Source organism: Melanotaenia boesemani, chromosome 16 (assembly GCF_017639745.1).
Source record: "Melanotaenia boesemani isolate fMelBoe1 chromosome 16, fMelBoe1.pri, whole genome shotgun sequence".
NCBI lineage: Eukaryota > Metazoa > Chordata > Actinopteri > Atheriniformes > Melanotaeniidae > Melanotaenia > Melanotaenia boesemani.
In genome coordinates, this window is record NC_055697.1 from 15,288,989 (window position 1) to 15,307,107 (window position 18,119).

Genomic DNA, 18,119 nt, shown 5'->3' on the forward strand with positions numbered 1-18,119 from the left:
CTTATTTTTTTTTTAGAAAGGGGGAAGGTGGTGGGTTGCAACATAGTGCTCACTCACTGGCCACTTTATTAGGTACACATTGTTAGTACTGAGTTGGACTTCATTTTGCCTTCAGAACTGCTTTAATTCTTGGTGGCATGAATTCAAAAAGGTGGACTTGGGCCCAAAAGGACCCAGGTTCAATTTCCCGGACTGACACTCTTGGCCCTTAGGCAAGGCGCCTAACCCTCAATTACTACCCTGGTGGCATAATATAGCTGCCCACTGCTTCTAGTGCAACTAGGATAGCTTAAAAGAGTTGCTGCAGATTTGTCAGCTGCACATCCATGATGAGAATCTCCCGTTCTACCACATCCTAAATCCTGCTCTATTGGATTAAGATCTGGTGACTGTGCAGGCCATTGGAGTCCAGTGAACTCATTATCATGTTCAAGAAAGCAGTTGGAGCTGATTTGAGCTTTGTGACATGGTGCATTGTCCTGCTGGAATTAGCCATCAGAAGATGGTACACTGTGGTCATGAAGTGCCAAGGAAATATCCCTCATACTATTACACCAAAACCACCAGTTTAAACCACTGATATAAAGCAGGATGGATCCATTCTTACAAGTTTACACCAAACTGATGCTACCATTTAAATTTTGCAGCTCAAATTGAGACCCATCCGACCAGGCAATGTTTTTCCAATCTTTGCTGATGGAAGTGGCACCTGGTGTGATCATATGCTTTGAGGTTGGATGAGTTGTATATTTAAGGATGGTAAACTGGATACCTTGGTAACCAGTGGTTATTTGAGTCACTTCTGGGTTTCTATCATCTTCAGCCTGTCTGCCCATTGTCCTCTGACCTCTGACATCAACAAGCATTTTGGATCAGACAACTGCTGCCCACTTATATTTCCTCTTTTCTGGACCATTCTCTATAAACCCTAGAGATGGCTGTGTGTGATAATCCCAGTAGATCAGCAGTTTCAGAAAACTCAGACCAGCCTGTCTGACACCAATGGCCATGCCACGTTCAAAGTAACTCAAATCCCCCTTTTTCCCACTGTGATGCTTGGTTTGACCGTTAGCAAGGCCCCTTGACCATGTCTGCATTTCCAAATGCATCGTATTGCTGCCATGTGGTTGGATGCTTATCTATTTGTGTTGACAAGAAAATAAACAGGTGTACCTAATAAAGTGACTTGGTAGGGTTTTTATAGTATAGAGCATCTCAAGAGAAGTTGGTAAGTTTTCTTTTAAAATGCAACCAAAACCTGTATTTGTGACTGGTTGAATAGTTTTAATCTTTACTTAACTGACAAAAGTACAGATAAAATACTTTTTATTGATATTAGAAAATATTTTTTAAAAAAAGCAAAATTTTCTTTTTTTCCTTTGTTTTTGCTACCAACTCAAAGTTAAGAATGAGGCAGGTTTATCAATTATTCTAAACTGACCAAAGGTTCGACCGTGATTGTGCTTTTTTTTTTTTTTTTTTTTTTTTTTTTTTGCCTTACTGGTCTCTGTATTACCCTTGGCCACTTGTCCAGGATGTACCCTGTCTCTTGCCCCATGAAAGCTGGGATGGGCTCTGACATCCCCATTCCTCCATTTGATCATGACTTAAATAGCATAAATTGATAAATAACAATGATCATTTTCTGACAGAATTTGGCACAAAGTAATGAACAAAAACCCATTCCTTGCCTGCAAAAGCTAATCATTCAGTAGATTCACTTTTTATACCCAATCCAGACACCCTCACCTGTTTCCTGTTAGCCTGCTGATGGCAGAATGATCCAGACTGGAATGTTACTTCCAGTTTTGGTTGATTGTGATGCTGGCATCAAACCCATGAATTGTTTGAAATTTCTAAAGATATTAAAGTGAAGATACCAAAAATCTTTTCTTTTGTACTTGTACCAGAAAGGTTAAGATAAATCACAGATTTTAGTTTTTATTGCATTTCAGAAAATGTCTCAGGTGTTCTGGTTATGGGGTTTACAAATCAAAGATGCTGTATGGAACTTTTTTTAAATTTAGTGATGTGATGTGATGTGATGTGATGTGATGTGACGTGATGTGATGTGATGTGATGGCTTATTTAGCATCCATCTTGCTTCCTACATGTACTGTGAGCTCTCTCCAGTCAGGAAATTATAGTCTTATCTTTTGCTCTGCCTTCTTTTCTCTTTCTTTTCCTCTCCTCCTGCGATAATGTGTTTTTGCATTTTCTTTTTTTTATTTTTCTGAATCTGCCAAAGTGTGCATACACAGTGGCTGATGTGTTGATGTTCTTTTGCTAGCATTTGATGCAGTGCATAAAGCAAAACTCACCTGCAACATCACCGCCGTCCTGGAAGAAAAAGTTGTGATGTGCCATACAAATGTCACTGTGCCATCAAATGAGTCAGGACTGCTTGAGTTTTATGATCGGGAAAGTTACGTAGTGCGTCTTTGAAATCCAAAACACTGATTTGGATATAATATATTTTAGCAATCATGATTTTTTAGGATGTACTCATTTACAATACAGTGCACTTAACATACAGCATGGATTGTCTAAAACTCTAATTTTACCTGATTGTGTAATATTAAATAAATAATTACCTCAACAGGGACTGAAAGGCGAACAAGGAGAACAGGGTCGGCCAGGGGTCCAAGTAAGTTTTTATTTATATATTTTTTAAATAAACTTTCTTGTACAATGATGCACCCTCTTGAGAAAACCAATATGGACGCACAAAGGTTTTTAATATTTTATTATTTGTGCTGAAATAAGTGATCAATTGGCAACCTGGTCAATGGGATAGGCTCCAGCTTCCCCACAACCCTGGATTGGAAAAAGCAGTATAGAGAATTAATGGGCTCCAGAATAAAAGCCCCTTTTTAAATTATATTGAGAGATGACATTTGTATCTTTACGTACCCTGGTTCATTGTCTAACCATGAAAATCACATTTAAGGTAACTTAGTATCATTTGTGTATTTTATATTTTGCACCTTCACAAAAGATGCTGTTAGTAAAATCTGGTCAGTGGCTTTATTGGGATCTACATACAGAAAAGTAATTGATTCTTTAAAACTTCCTAATTGTAAAGTTCATGTTCTTTAGGTTCATTGGTACAGTCTTGTTAATTATGAACTCTGTTTTTGTATTTTAAACAGAATACTTTTACAGTAATGTCATTGTTCTTTCACAAAGATAGAATTTTTAAAATTTTTGGCCATTTTTGTTTTCAGATCCCTACACCCCCACATTTCACTTCCAAATTTTAGACACTATAACTGGATTATCATAATTCTTATTCTAAATGTAATAAAATGATTGTTCTGTTTACCCAAGAAACTCTTCAGAAATGTGCTGCTAGTAAGCCTGTAGGTGGTGCTACAGCATGATTGCTTTAAATTGTCTAATGGTTGTTATAATTCCTGCCTGTATCAATATTTTGTAATATTTCCATTATTCTTGATTTGTGGTCTCACCATGGATGCCTTTCATTGTGCATTTTGATGTACATACTGAGCACATATGTTGAATATGGAAGAGGTTTCTTAACATTCTTTAAATGCAGATTTTAATTCTTTATCCTGACTTTGATTCACAGGGGTCAACTGGCCCAGAGGGATTGAAAGGAGAGGTATGTTAAGTTGAATAAAGTGATTTGTGTACCTCCATGCAACCTGTATAAGTGTTTGTATTTCTAACACGAGGGTGGTATTCTTGTCAGAAAGGGATACCAGGGGATCTGGGGCAGAGAGGGCCAGAAGGTCAAATGGGACAGCCAGGACAACGGGGTCCGTTAGGTCCACCTGGCCCTCCCGGGCTACGAGGGGACTCTGGCTCCCCTGGCCCACCTGGACCTGAAGGAAGATCTGTATGTGTGAATATTTAGTGCTAATAAAAGGTTTTTAATTACAAATTTCTATTATTTTATTTGTAAATTCTGCATGAAAATCTATAACAATCTGCCCCTTTTTCTTCCAGACAAATGAAATCTCAGACAGTCACATTCGGCAAATCTGCAGAGAGATTCTTCAGAGTGAGTCACATTACACACTGAATGATGAGATCTTTGTGCACAATTACACCTGCTGACATCTTTTCATTGTCAATGTCCTAGCTGAGCTGCCTTTATTGTTGCTGAGCAACCAGCAGAGTAGCTGTACCAGATGCCAAAGCCAGCCTGGATCTCCCGGTCCACCAGGTCCATCTGGGTCCCAGGGAATCAGAGGGATTCCTGGAATCAGTGGTGTAAGGGGGCAGCCAGGCCACCCGGGTCGGCCGGGACATCCTGGCATTAATGGACTCAAAGGTAAAAGCAGCATCAGATCAGCAATATGTCATTTAAACTATTTTGCATGGTTAATCAAAAAGAAACTTGTGTTTGCAGGAGAACCAGGGAGCGATGGTGACAGGGGGAGCCCTGGTCGAGTCACCAGAGGAGATCAAGGGCCACCTGGACCACCAGGTGAGGAACAGGACTAATAATGCTATGACTAATCGGTTTCTTTATACACAGGAGGTCATGCAAGAGAAATTTTGGTGCAAAGCTTTTAATAGGTTTCTAACATGTGATTGTCTTTTCTGCATCGTCATTTTGAACCTATCACAGCTTAGTATTTTTATGTCCACAGGTCCAATGGGCCCCCAGGGGTACAGCAAACCAGGCTCTCCAGGTAAGCCTGGAAGCCCTGGTCAAAATGGAGCAGAGGGTAAAAGTGGTAATCCTGGTGTCCCTGGCCAGCCTGGGGTATGCGACCCATCCATCTGCTATGGTAACATGATGAGGAGGGATCCCTACAACAAAGGCCCAAACTATTGACGTAATAAAGTGTCACTACGGGCACCGGTCTAAAGCTGATGTGGAACAAACAGCCATTCTCAGGAAGATCTCATCTTTACAGTTTCTCTCTGTCATGGACACTCAACGTACGTCTTCTAACACTTTTATGTGATCTCAGTTATCATTGTAGTGTCTCTTATGGTATTTTGTATTATGATTCTGGTGTTTTTGAACATGTTTTGAGGTTTTCACGATGTTACGAGGATTAATAGAATGATTTGCTTCATTTGATACCTCTCATCTGAGCACCTCGAACTCTACTACGTCATTGTGGCTGGTACACTTTCCTATATTGCCCCCTGGTGTTGCTCTACTGCATGTTGTTCTCTGGATTTTCAATGCTCAGCCTGTGGGTGAAATACAACATCCTATTTAAATCCAAGCAGAGGAAAACTAAGTGAAATTTCATGTTAAGTATTTTTTTCTACATATCATCTCTGAATTTGGTATGTTTCAGCACAAAACTGTGAGTTTGACTTCCTCTCACTGATAATGAGCTCCTGTAACCCTGTGTTCCTAAAGCATTTACTTTGGACTGCTGTGCATGAAATCCTTTTACAGCAGCTGCATTGTGTATTACCTGAGATAAATGAATCCTTCCCCCTCTACCACATTCAATCATATGTCATATTTTTTCGTTATATTTAGGATGTAAAATGTTTGAAGATTCACCGTCTATGAATATGCTGACATTTTATGTCCACCAGTCTTACTTTTCATTACTGTAGCAGGTATTTTATTGTTATTTATAAAAGAGTCATAACTGTGTATTTCAGCAATGACAGGTCTTTAACAGCTTTTTAATGTTATTATTTTGTGACTTTTGTATGATTTGTTTCTCTTTTTTATTTTTTACTAGAATTAAAATATCTTATTGATTTGTGAATTATTTCTTTTGTTCTTTCTTCATCAGCGCTGTCATATTTGGTGCAGTTTGCGGTGTTAAGAGTTTCCATTTATTGTCAAACATTTGAAAGGAATCAAACTTCGGTGTGAGTTGCTCCGGTTTTAGAACCCTACAGGCAGTAAGAGCGTCATTTTTGAGACCTAAACAAAAGTGCAACTGCGCTGAATGTCCACCAGATGGCGCTTTAGGGTAAAAGCATGAAAGTTGACCATCTTGGACACGATCCTTCCACAATCATATCACAAGCTTTAATTGTCAATATTACGTTTATGTTTTTTTAATCTATTATTTTAATAATTCATTTAGCAGAATGGAGTTTGTTTAAAGATATTTTGCTTTTCAAAAATAAAACGAGTTCTTTATTTTATTTACAAGATAGGATTAAATTCAGTATGCTGACTAATAGGAAGGCATTTTCCTAAATGTAATAATTTCCATGTTTATGTATCGTTTTTTCTTGTTTTTTTCTGCCTGCATTTGTACCTATCGAAATTATTTTTCTGTTTTATTGTAGTTTCAAAGTTTAAGTTTGCCCAATTTCCTTTTCTTTTCTTTTTTGCTTTCGTTTGTTTGTTTGTTTTGTTTTGTGTGTGTTCGCGTGTGTTTTGTGTGTATTTACATTTTTGTTTAACCGCATCCACCCTGAAGCTAGTATGGGGATGAAAACAGGATCACTGTAGTCAGTTGGAGCCCTCTCCTGTAAACACGCGGACTTCAATAACTTGAGGTGATTAAAAGGCTCTGTCATTATTCTTTCACTCGTTAAGACGGGCTCTCGGATTTCAAGTGTCTCCTTTTACACTCCTGAGCCGCCACATTCATCATGGGACTCGGCTAAGGTTTTATTGCGGCCGCTAGAGGAGGATGCAAATATAAAAGTTGAGTGTGGGATGGAACCAAAGGGTAACTAGTCCCAATACACATTCCCAGAAAAAAAGAAAGAAAAAAAAAGAAGAAAGGAAGAAAAGAAACATACGAGCCGGGGCATGAATCGAGTGTTTCCCTCTCTTCATTTTTGACACAGTTCACCACATTTCATCCACTTGGAAACTCCGGGTTTATCCCTTTACGTCTGGGCGTACTTACCAGTTTTTTCATGACAGAAGAGTAAGGTGAGGGACGGGGTCACAGCTCCATAAATACTTGGTGTGGGACTCTGGATGGACTTTGGGGGAGTAAATATTGCCGAAGGAACTTCGCACGCTGGAGAGGAGCGACGATTTCTTGTTAGATAGACGCTTAAAAAAAGAGGGGGGGAAAAAGCCAAGTATCTTCCGTGAAAGTTTTGGGGCAAATAATATGGCAAGTTTATGATTCCGTATTTGCAGACTTTTAAATATATATTCTTCTCACACTGTGCTATGTAGTTCACCTTACCATCTTGGAGTGAGCTATTTGTCGAGATGACAGCGCTTACACCTTTGAACCGTGCAGTTCTTGGACTTGCGTGGAGCTGTTTGAGTTTTCTCTCCTGCGCTCATTGCAGTTTAAGTGACAACCATGTGCACTCCAGTTTTATTTACAGGAGATTGCGTAATCACGAACGCAGGGAAATCCAGAGAGAGATCCTCTCCATCCTGGGCTTGCCTCACCGTCCGAGGCCCTTCTCTCCCGGGAAGCAGGCGTCCTCCGCGCCGCTGTTCATGCTCGACCTCTACAACGCCATGGCCGTGGAGGAGGAGGAGGGGTTGCGCCAGGGCGCAGGGAAAAGCTTTAGTGCCAAGGCTCAGGGGCACTCCAGGAAAAGTTACTACAACCCCCAGCACACCGGGTACTCTCGTGTGGCGCAGCCTTACCGAGCGGCCCCCCTGTTAGGCTACAGTCCAGCACTCACCACGGCGCAGGACACCAACTTTCTCAATGATGCAGATATGGTCATGAGTTTTGTCAATGTAGGTGAGTGTTGTTAAAGTGGGCTAATTTGCCAATCACAATTAATAATATTAATGAATGAATTTAAATTAGATTTTGATTAATGGTTGTCATTAACAGCCAGGGCCAGAGTGGCTGTTCTGTTAACTTCTTCTCAAACAAATTAACCAATTTTCTGCTAAATTGTTTTTCCTCAATAGAAATGATAAAAACAGCTGCATTTACTTCAATTATTTACTTCATGAAAGGCCCAAAATTTTAAACATTAAGTTAAATAGTAGGAGTAGATATTCCAGCAGCATAGACAGCCATTAGTAAAGAAATGCAGCTCTTGGCCTGTTTTTGTTATTGTTGTTTTTTGTTGAAATTACTAAGCCATGCTGTCAGAATAACTTAACACATTTAGATTATGATTAAACAACCTGGAATAAAACAGATCATATAAAAGACTTTTTTAAAAAAGCACTGAGCAGTTTGAGTTTTACAGCAATTCCCTCGTAATTTGAATATACATGTAAATGGAAATAAATGAGCATACTTTCACACGTGGCGAGGTCTTTCTAGTATAAATATCTTTTGGTTTTACGCACATTAAACCCAGCATTGTGACCTGATCAGTGTGTGGTGCTTTCTGTTGAAATAGCAGTCGATCTGTATAATTGCATTTGTTCAGTAGCTGCTACCCATAACCCAGCAGTTCAGAGCAGCTTATCAGATGACTGTCTGACCTTGAGAAAATTGGTCTCAATTATTTCCTGTTGTTAAAAGGGTAGTGATACTGATGAATGCCTGTATGTGAGGCTCTGTCACTAAAAGAAGGTAATAGCCTAGTTTCTCATATTGTATTATTTAAACTATTTATTGTTCTGTAAGAGCAATTAGAATAATAGCCATGCCACATACTAAAATGTCAAATATGATGTAGCATTTTAGAATATAAAATAATGGTTAGAAATGACATAAAAATACTATTTAGCCAACTTACACAATGTTGGTATTGTAGTGAAGATATTATCTCTAGAAACATAGACTCAAAGATGTAAAAGTGAATTTGTTCAGCATTGCTTGAAACGATAATCCCTCACCTTGGTTTGAGTCCATCTGTTTCCAATTATCATTATACCAGGGCATGTACACTGTCAGCCTTGAAAGAACTGCTCTCATTCTGGGGACTGTCAATGAAGGGCTCAATGGGGCTCTGTCTTTATTACAGTACACTCAGATATAGTGACTGACCTCGACTGTTTTAGAAACATGTATGTGGCTTTTCATGCAGTTTAATATGTTTACCGTAGCCACATGAAATTTAAAACATTAATAAGAAGTAACAATGATATGGGATTCAAGCAACAGTTATAAAATAATCATTTCACAGACCTGGTAGAACATGCTGAATTTAATTAACATGCAACAGAACAAGAATGCACACAGCTCAGTCTTAGTGGGGAGGATAGAGATTATTATTAAATCTTTCACTATTTAAAGGTTAAAAGCTTTTTGCTCTCAGTGGCACTTCTGCTTCAGATTATAGCCTGTGGCTAATGTAATGGAACACACTCAGTGGGTAAAAGTCAGGCCCGACCTCTGACCTGTTTGTGCTAAGTAACCACAGGCGTTTCTTCTCGATAAAATATCAGGGAAATGCTCCGCGTGATATCGTCACCAATCTTAGAACATCCACTGACCTCAGCCACATGCCTCTTTTGTGCTACCAGGTAGGGGTGTGAGACAGTTCGTGTCATTTTGTTAGCATTTTCATAATCTTTGATGATTCAAAGTAGTCTTTATATCTACAGGGAGAATGGAGACTCTCAGGAAAAAAATAAATTTTATATATATATATTTTTTAAAGGGATATTTTGTGATATAAAATACTCTTTAGGGATTTTACCAGAGGTCAGTTGGAGGTCAAAAATGAGGTCAAAGTAGACGCTGTCATGGCGATGAAGAATCCTGTTCGGTCTTTTCTCTCACTTGAGGAGCAGACGAAAGTGTCTTTAATTGAAATCAGCCTGTTTTTCTTAACTGACAGCCCATTCATCATGGCCAGAGAATTCAGTAAGGCACACAGTAGAGGGCCTGTCTGGGAACTGCTACCTGTATTCAGTTGACTGATTTAATGAACTGGAAAGTGCTTTTGTTGGTAGTCAAAATGTTTGGATTGGAACTTGAATGTATAAGAAGATGTGATAAATTCTTTTTTTCTGTGCATTAATGCTGGCTTTCTCTTTTGGGCAACAAAAGCAACAGTTCAGGAGGTGAAGTCATATATTTTATTGAGATTTGTTGTCAATAAAAAAATGAAGCTCATCATAAAATATGTTCTTTTCCCAGTGGAGAAAGATAAAGACTTTTCTCACCAAAGAAGACACTACAAGCAGTTCCGTTTTGATCTGACTCAGATCCCAGATGGAGAGGCAGTGACTGCAGCAGAGTTTCGGATCTATAAGGACCGCAGCCATGGCCGCTACGACAATATCACCCTCAAGGTCATAATATATCAGGTCATCAAGGAATATCAAAACAAGTAAGTGGCAAATCAACCAAGCTCATGTGTTATTAACAAGAAGAACCCTATTCTAAACAGTTTTAGATTGAAATATATATATATATATTTATATAAACTCTCCTGTAAAAGAAAAAGGGATAGAACATTTTCCAGGATTTTAATAACCAGTTTAAAACTTAAAAAGTTGCCACATTTCTAACATATCAGTAATTATAGTTAATGGATTATATACAACCTTTTGTAAACTGACACCTATTGAGACTTTCACTACTGATTTAATTTTATTTTAGTGCATGGTACTTTTTATATCACTTTGTAAAGGATACATCGCAGGCATTTTTCAAAAATACTTAATGAAATGTAGTAAGAAAGGCTGATCTTTAACATTGTACAGAAAATGAATTTGTCCTTGCTTAATGAGTCTTAGAAACATTTTAAATAAAGAACTTGGCAAAGGATAGACTGATCTCAGTTAAATTCTGTGAAGCACAAAGATGAACAAACTTCCTCCTGTTTGCAAATGTAAGCTGATAGAAAGGCATTAAAATGAGTTGCTTCACTGTAGTTATGGTGAAACTACTTGCATCTAGAGCTCATGCGTGCAGTCTTATTCACATAAAAAAAGATAAATAATCCATCAGTTCTTGTTCTTTCATAGTTAAAACTTTCCACTTCCAGCAAACATCCTTGTATCTGAAACCCTGCTCTCCTTCAGTCTCGCCATGCCTGCCTTACAAATATAGTTCTCGGATAAAGAGAACTCCATTAGCAAGTTGGCCACTTATGTTACTTGGAAGGTCCATCAGTTATCACTCGTCTTGTGTTGCCTGCCAAGCTGGCCGTGTCCCAGCTGAAACCACGAGGGCCCATACTGGGGGAGGAAAGGGCTCCCTTGGGTGCTTCCATGATCACTGTTATGCCCACCACCTGCCTGTCTTAACAATATTCCGGAAGTTTAAAGCATGACATAGCTGAATACACAAGGGTGTACTTAAAAGTGGGCCCACATTTGCCTGCCAAATATGTGTGTGGGTGATTGAAGGGAAGATATGGCCCTCCTGGGCTTTGAAAAGGTCCAAGTCAATGGACTCTGCCATCTAAAAGAGGGAGTGTGCTCAGTTCATGTTTTCACACATGTTTTCAACAAGAATAGGGCATTTAAATTAATGTTCGTAAACAGGAACAAGTCTTTCCCAGTACTTGGGGCTTAGTTTATTTCTCAACATGAACACCATAAGGAATTCATCAAGTCTGAGGACTAATATTTTGTAAAGCCAAACACATTTTCTATGTTATCTATCATTATATCAGGCTCAATGCCTTTTATGCAAACATAGAAAATGCAAATGAATCATTGCCATTAGTTTTCACTTGGTTTACTTAACAAAGTTCTCATGTAAACCAACTCTAAGACGCTCTTTGCTTTTGCTGATGTAACTTCATTATCTTGAAAATGGTTGAAAATTTGCAGCCATTGCTAAAGAAGTAAATTATTGCATAGTTGTAGGAGAGAGATAGGAGAGTTTCTTTGATAAGTAGTATATTCTTTGTTTGTCAACTTCCTATCATCTTCAGTTCTATCTAAGAGGAGATAGTCTCATTAAACAATTTAAACCCGCTACCTTTAACCTGAACCCATGATATAAAAAACAGTTCAGGCCCTTGTTCTCATTATTTGCTGAATAGTTATAGGCTTATTTTTCATGTTTTGTTTTTTTTATGCTCAGTAAAAATCTGTAGTATGAAAACACATATTTCCAAGATAAGCCATTCTCGGTGCTCTTGAGGTCAGACATGAAGCAGTATCACATATATTTTCTTTTAAATAATCTTTTAATAGCTGATAAATTTTATTGTAGGAACTTGCATTGTTTGCAAGCATTGTTTTTTTTTTCTGAATGTATTTGCATAATACAGAATTGGTTAAGTTATTGTCCTTGAGCAAATGCTCAAGCTGGTACTGAATCAAGAAAAAAGAAAAGTTTCTAGAGAGAGCAAACACCAGTTTGATGGGAACAGATTTGCTTAAAAATGTAGGGTTATGTCTATCCCTTGGTATCAACTGACTCTAACTCCCTCCGCAGAGCAGTGCTTCTAACCACAGATTAAGGTTTGGGATAAACATTTTTCCTCTTAAAATTGGCTGTAGGATTACTTATCCTCCACTGAAACAATTCAAATTACTACACAAACCAAGCTTTAAACTTTGCCTCTCCAAGAGGAAGTTCAGCAGTATGTCTTTCATAAGTATTAATCCTGAGTTTTATTACACCTATAATAAACACATGAATAGTTCCTGAACTGTTGGGGCCACATGGAAAACCTCAGTTGTCTCCAAGCAGTACCATGTAACCACAAAAACCTACCAGCTGCTGCCTTATTCGATCTGCCACTTAAAAGGAACCCAATGCAAAATGCGGAGCAGAGTGTTTTCAAGGAAGGATTGATTAATACCTCATGTCAAGCTTATGCTAAAAATACATAAAGCTGATATACATGATTCATAACTCCTGAAATATTTTGTCCATCAAATAGATGAAGTCTTGGCACACATTTCTCCTCAGAAATCCTGCAGTTTGTTATGAGTCACAGCTATTACAATAGCTGCAATGCTTTCTTCTCATGTCCAACAGACAAAAATAATCACTTTATTTTTATTTAAAATCCTATCAGGCAGATATGTTTGGTTTCAAAGGGATAAAGAGGTTACGGTGAAGAAACTGACATGAACATCCTTATTTTTTCATTATGTCTGGTAAAAGACTCGTTGGTTTATTTAACACAGATGTTTTTTTTTTCTTTGTTTTCCCAGAGATGCAGAGACTTTCTTGCTTGACTCCAAAAAGGTCCAGGCATCTGATGGAGGCTGGCTAGTGTTTGACATAACAGCCACCAGTAACCACTGGGTGATGAACCCTCAGCAGAACTTGGGCCTGCAGCTCTGCGTGGAAACTGTTGATGGCAAGTGAAGTTTTCCGTAATTTTGTTTTTCTTTTGAACTCTTCCCAAATTTACTTCAGACGCTCGTGCTGCAGAAAAAGTGAAGAAGTAAATCTTTTAGGAAAATCCACAATGTCTGCATTTGATAACAAACAAACAAACAAAATCTTCAATAAATTGTTTTAAATCGACAAATTTGAGTTAATGATTTTACTTTGTTTTTCTGTTTTAACTTTGGGTTTACCACAAAAGTCATAAATATATATAAAAAAAAAAAAAATAAACCATTTTCTTTAAATGTCATTTTGAAAGTTTTATTTACCTTCTGTTTTCTTAAAGGCCGAAGCATCAACATAAAATCTGCTGGAATCATCGGAAGGAATGGGCCTCAGTCCAAGCAGCCATTCCTGGTTGCTTTCTTTAAGGCCAGTGGGGTATTGCTTCGCTCTGTCAGAGCTGCTGGTGGGAAAAAAAAGAACCACAATCGCAATAAATCTAGTAATCAACAAGAATCATCAAGACCACCAAAAACTGGAGGTGTGTGCACTTATGATGCAGTTAAGATGTTCATCATCCATTTGGTTGTGGACACAGTTGACAGGAAATATTTATAAATCAAACCCAAAACCATTTTTGTAACTTTTCCCTTTTACCACCAAGGTTCTTAAATTGTCTAAGTTGTGCTGTGTATGTCCTTACGTTTGTATTGTGCTCTCTAATGAACATGGTAACCATGAGGGGCCAATTGCAGTGAAAGTTTGTTCCTCCATAGCATTTTCCTTTAAATGTGCTTCAGTTAAGGGACTAATAATCAGGAAAAATAAATGGAATGTATTCTTTCATACCCCCATATTAACTACTCTAAACTGAAATAGTATAAGTGTGAATAGTAAAAACATTAGGCATCATCATCAACTGGTTGACTTCTGCTGTTACTCAAAATTTGGATCCCAATGTTCACAAAGCCAGACCAATAGTGTATTTTAGTGCAAACAATAAAGTTTAGAAGTTATTTTTTTGCTGAAGGTAATCAATGGCATCTGTGTGTATGGAATAATTGTTAGCATGGTGTTACCCTCTGCCAAAAATAAACAGACCAGGAATAAAAATGTCACATTTCTCCTTTGTTTTATAGTATTTTACTCAGGCATAGTAACAACTAGATGTCCCTAGACAGTAAGAACATGCATATAAACCTTATTATTCTTCATTTCCTTTGGATATGTTTTTTTTGTTGTTTTTATTTTTTTTTTTTTACAATAGTTCATTCATAAATGACCCTTTGTAAATTTTAATGATTCTCAGCAGCTCCTCAGTTACAATATTCTTTTATCATAATAAACTTATTTTTCAGATTATAACACCAGTGAACAGAAGCAAGCCTGCAAGAAGCATGAGCTTTATGTCAGCTTTCGAGACTTGGGCTGGCAGGTAAGAGACAGTTATTTCACGTCTCTGGAAAAGCAATGTTAATAGAACTAACATGTGGTGGCAGCACAATGAGTGACATGTTATTTTAGCTCAATTCTGAGAAAGCACACTAGTGATATTAATGAGTCTAACTGTAGTCTTTTTTTTTTTCAAGGATTGGATCATTGCACCAGAGGGTTACGCTGCTTTTTACTGTGACGGTGAATGCTCGTTTCCACTCAATGCACACATGAACGCAACAAATCATGCAATTGTGCAAACGCTGGTGAGTATTTTTGAGCATGTATTGCACATAAATCTTATTAGGAGCTCATAATGTTCATTCCATTTAAAATTAATTTGAATCGCAATGCTGCTGCACCTTTTTTAAACCTAATTTACATATCCTCTTGTTTATAGGTCCATTTAATGTTTCCTGACAATGTGCCAAAGCCATGCTGTGCCCCAACCAAGCTGAATGCAATATCAGTGCTTTACTTTGATGACAGTTCAAATGTTATTCTGAAAAAATATAGAAATATGGTAGTCAGATCTTGTGGGTGCCATTAGTTGGGAAGCAGTTTAATTTATGCATTCTGATATGGGAATTGCTGGAAAACACATCTGTGCCAGGTGTGAAGTGATGTACAGTATTATGTATATAACATTTTAATCCTTAATTTATTTTACATTTTTGAAATAGCACTGAATATTGTGGTATTTAAGCATTAGGACATACTGTTGACTTTACTTTATATCAGTTATCATTTTACTTCTGTGTCCATTGGCATATACTCTTATATAAGACAGCTTTGTATTAGTAAACTGTCCACTGGAGTCAAAATAATTGCTTTTCCTTTTGTAAAAATAGTGCTGTAAATACTTAATTATACTTGGTGTTGAGTATATAACAGGCTTTACTACTTTGCTATATATTGTGGTAGTTAATTCCCATATATATGCCAAACACATAGTGGAATAATTTCATAAAATACAGGACCTCGAGTTAATTTCATACATAAGGAAGACTTTAGGGTGATGATATTAGCACAATTTGAACAAGATGTTGGAAATATTTTAACTCAAATTGAATCACTGGAATGAACAAAAGCAAGAGATGTGTGTGTTCTCTGTTATAAAACCAAACACCCCAAAGCCATTTTCAAGCTGTTTCCATCTTTTGGTGTTGATACGATTCAGCCTTTTACACGCCAGCTCTTCTTCGTTTTTTTTTTTTTTTAATGAAGTAATGGATTGTGTGTTTGTCATTTTGTGATAAAATATGTATAATGTTGAGTGTTCATTTATGAAAGCCTTAGATATGATGTCATTTTTAGCAATGTTTGTATAACTGTTTCTCCTTGTCGTAACTGCAAACATCTTTGTTCCACTTTAATTCTATCTTATGTTTGGAAAGCATATCCTCATATAGTGTGTTTTGTATTTCAATAAATGTACCACTTGAAAGCTTTTATGTTATGCTTTGATTTTACTTGAATTCACAGCTTTTACTCTTTCATTTATCACACTAAACTGCTTGTATATTGGGGGAAAAAACTGAATACATAATTTAATCCTTTTCCCCAGCTTCTTAATGCAAGTCCTTTAGGCTTTTCACATTCATCTTGCCCTTTTTGTATTTCTGTTTGCAGCTCTGCGGATGTTTTGCATTCTGTTGCCGGTCGACCATCTCAGATTTATAAATGTTTAGCAAGCATAACATAAACTGTTGACATGCCTTTGGGGAGTGGTAATACTAATGGTACAGTGCAAATAGTAAAGCATTGTTGTGACCTACAAACCAAACCCTGAAGGCTGATTCCCATCCAGCCATTCAGGATCTATCTAACATTTTTTTGTACACTTTAACTTACTTCTATCCTGTAAAATATTTTTTTTAAATATTTGCCACCTGTTCAGAGGTTAAATAAATGGAAAACATTACCCTAAAGACCAAAAAGAAAAGACTGAAAATTTTTACATTTCCATTTCATTCAGGATAAACTCAACTTCCAGAAAATTGGAAAAGATTATGGTGTTTGCAGAAAAGTACTCTGATTACAAGAGGTTCTCAATATTCTTGGAAAAGTAGAAATTATGTTTAGGATTAATATTTATTTACACAACTGTGTTGACCTTCTCTGAACACAGGATATGTACTGTTGCACTTTTCTCCCCCCTCCTGTCCAATTTTTTTAAACAATTTTTTTCTCTGACATGGCAGAACATTGAGTGACTGTATTTCACTTAATTAAAAGCAGGGGCTGGCCTGCCCAGATGTTATGTGGACTCCATCGAGAAGGAGTGTTGACATTCAGTGAATAGAAGAGGCCACCTGCTACCTTTACTCTTGGCTTGAGGGGTGATTTGCATTCCTGCGGACTGTTGCCTGGCATGATTACTCCTAGCACTTAACAATCCCGTCTACTGTTTAATATTATGGATTCTTTCCAATTCAGCTACATTTCTTCCTTGTCAGAAACGCAGGAGCTGCAATGAATGAGCTTCTATTTAAGTTCACCAAAACCACACAACCTTCTCGACAGCAACCTCCTGACCGCGTGAAAGAAAAAGGTCACAATTGCCATACTCAGCGCAGGTTAATATAGTGGCCCCTTCTCCTCTGAGACCCTCATGGTCAAAAGCAGCCTGCAATGAGTCAGAGGTGCCTTGACATTCATTGCAAGAGCACATCCAGTGACCACTTCTGAAACACGATGGGAAAAGGTCACAACCCCAGGTTGTTTACTTTTTGTAAGGAGTTTCTTGTGAATTATTCATGCAACATGACCTTTGGTTTATAGTATATGTCACAACACACTTTTGGCTTTACATAAATATAGTTACATAAAATCAGGCTGTGTTTCCAGGGGCTGCAATTAATTGATTCATTTTTTTAAATAAATGTGTTTCTTCTCTTTACCTGATTGAAAAAACAGACATATCCCTGTCAGCAGCTGCTAAGGACATGTGTTTTTATTCAGCAAGTGGGATATATTCATTAAGGAGAGATCATGCTGAAGCTCTTACCAGGCCGCGTCTGGCTGTCTTTCAGAAGTCACAAACAGTTGACGATTTGGGTCATTTTAATGTCATCTAAACCATGGCCAGCAGGAAGTGCAAGGACAAATACTGCAAAACAAATACAAAAAGCTGATATAACAGACCACTAATCTTGTCAGACCACCGACAGAGATGGTGTCTGTGCTGGAGGCTACTCAGCGATGTCCTGAACAACATGTGAACCACATATTACATCCCTCAAAATGCATTGCTTTATTTTATATTTTAGAAATAAGTAAATCCTATTGGTTAGAAGTATTAGTTATCCCTAATGAAAGATTAACAGCAGGAATTTTGAAATGTTATAACAATAAATGTATTTTCCCAGGCTATTTAATCTTTTTCAAGATGTCTGAAACACTTTCCTTCATTTTCTAAATCCATTAATTATTTATTCATTTGAAATATTTTGAGATATTGTTCAATTTGTACACAAGCATTTGGAATTAAGACATTTATAATCAAAATCAAATGTGGTTCACAGCCCATGAGGAAATCGTTGAATTTTACACAAATATTCTCATAAACTGTGAAACTAAACATTTGTTCGTGGTTATAAATGTGGGTTCTGCTATTCAGTGATTCAA

At 37.4% G+C, this 18,119-nt stretch overlaps 2 protein-coding genes across 3 annotated transcripts in view; both read left to right on the forward strand.

The window, feature by feature from the left end:
* Positions 1-5,717, forward strand: part of col21a1 (collagen, type XXI, alpha 1) — a 28,049-nt gene extending 22,332 nt beyond the window's left edge. For both annotated transcript variants that reach the window (XM_042011226.1, XM_042011227.1), the window contains exons 23-29: positions 2,603-2,647; positions 3,593-3,625; positions 3,716-3,862; positions 3,973-4,027; positions 4,109-4,300; positions 4,379-4,456; positions 4,623-5,717. In XM_042011226.1, coding sequence (XP_041867160.1) covers positions 2,603-2,647; positions 3,593-3,625; positions 3,716-3,862; positions 3,973-4,027; positions 4,109-4,300; positions 4,379-4,456; positions 4,623-4,810 — 738 coding nt within the window. In that variant the 3' untranslated portion in view covers positions 4,811-5,717. The remainder of the gene's footprint in view (positions 1-2,602; positions 2,648-3,592; positions 3,626-3,715; positions 3,863-3,972; positions 4,028-4,108; positions 4,301-4,378; positions 4,457-4,622) is intronic.
* Positions 5,718-6,675: 958 nt separating this feature from the next.
* On the forward strand, positions 6,676-15,931 carry bmp5 (bone morphogenetic protein 5). The gene is made up of 7 exons (XM_042009490.1): positions 6,676-7,634; positions 9,945-10,137; positions 12,932-13,080; positions 13,399-13,596; positions 14,414-14,490; positions 14,645-14,755; positions 14,890-15,931. Exons 1-7 carry the CDS (start codon positions 7,142-7,144, stop codon positions 15,037-15,039), a joined length of 1,371 nt encoding a protein of 456 aa, XP_041865424.1. The 5' UTR covers positions 6,676-7,141; the 3' UTR covers positions 15,040-15,931.
* Positions 15,932-18,119: the final 2,188 nt, after the last annotated feature.

What these genes read in the sequence shown, in the direction of transcription:
- bmp5 (XM_042009490.1), top strand. Translation starts at nt 7,142, where the DNA reads ATGACAGCGCTTACACCTTTGAACCGTGCAGTTCTTGGACTTGCGTGG. An exon ending in CTGCGTGGAAACTGTTGATG is followed by an intron (nt 13,081 to 13,398) that starts GCAAGTGAAGTT and finishes GTTTTCTTAAAG; the next exon opens with GCCGAAGCATCAACATAAAA. An exon ending in AAGACCACCAAAAACTGGAG is followed by an intron (nt 13,597 to 14,413) that starts GTGTGTGCACTT and finishes CTTATTTTTCAG; the next exon opens with ATTATAACACCAGTGAACAG.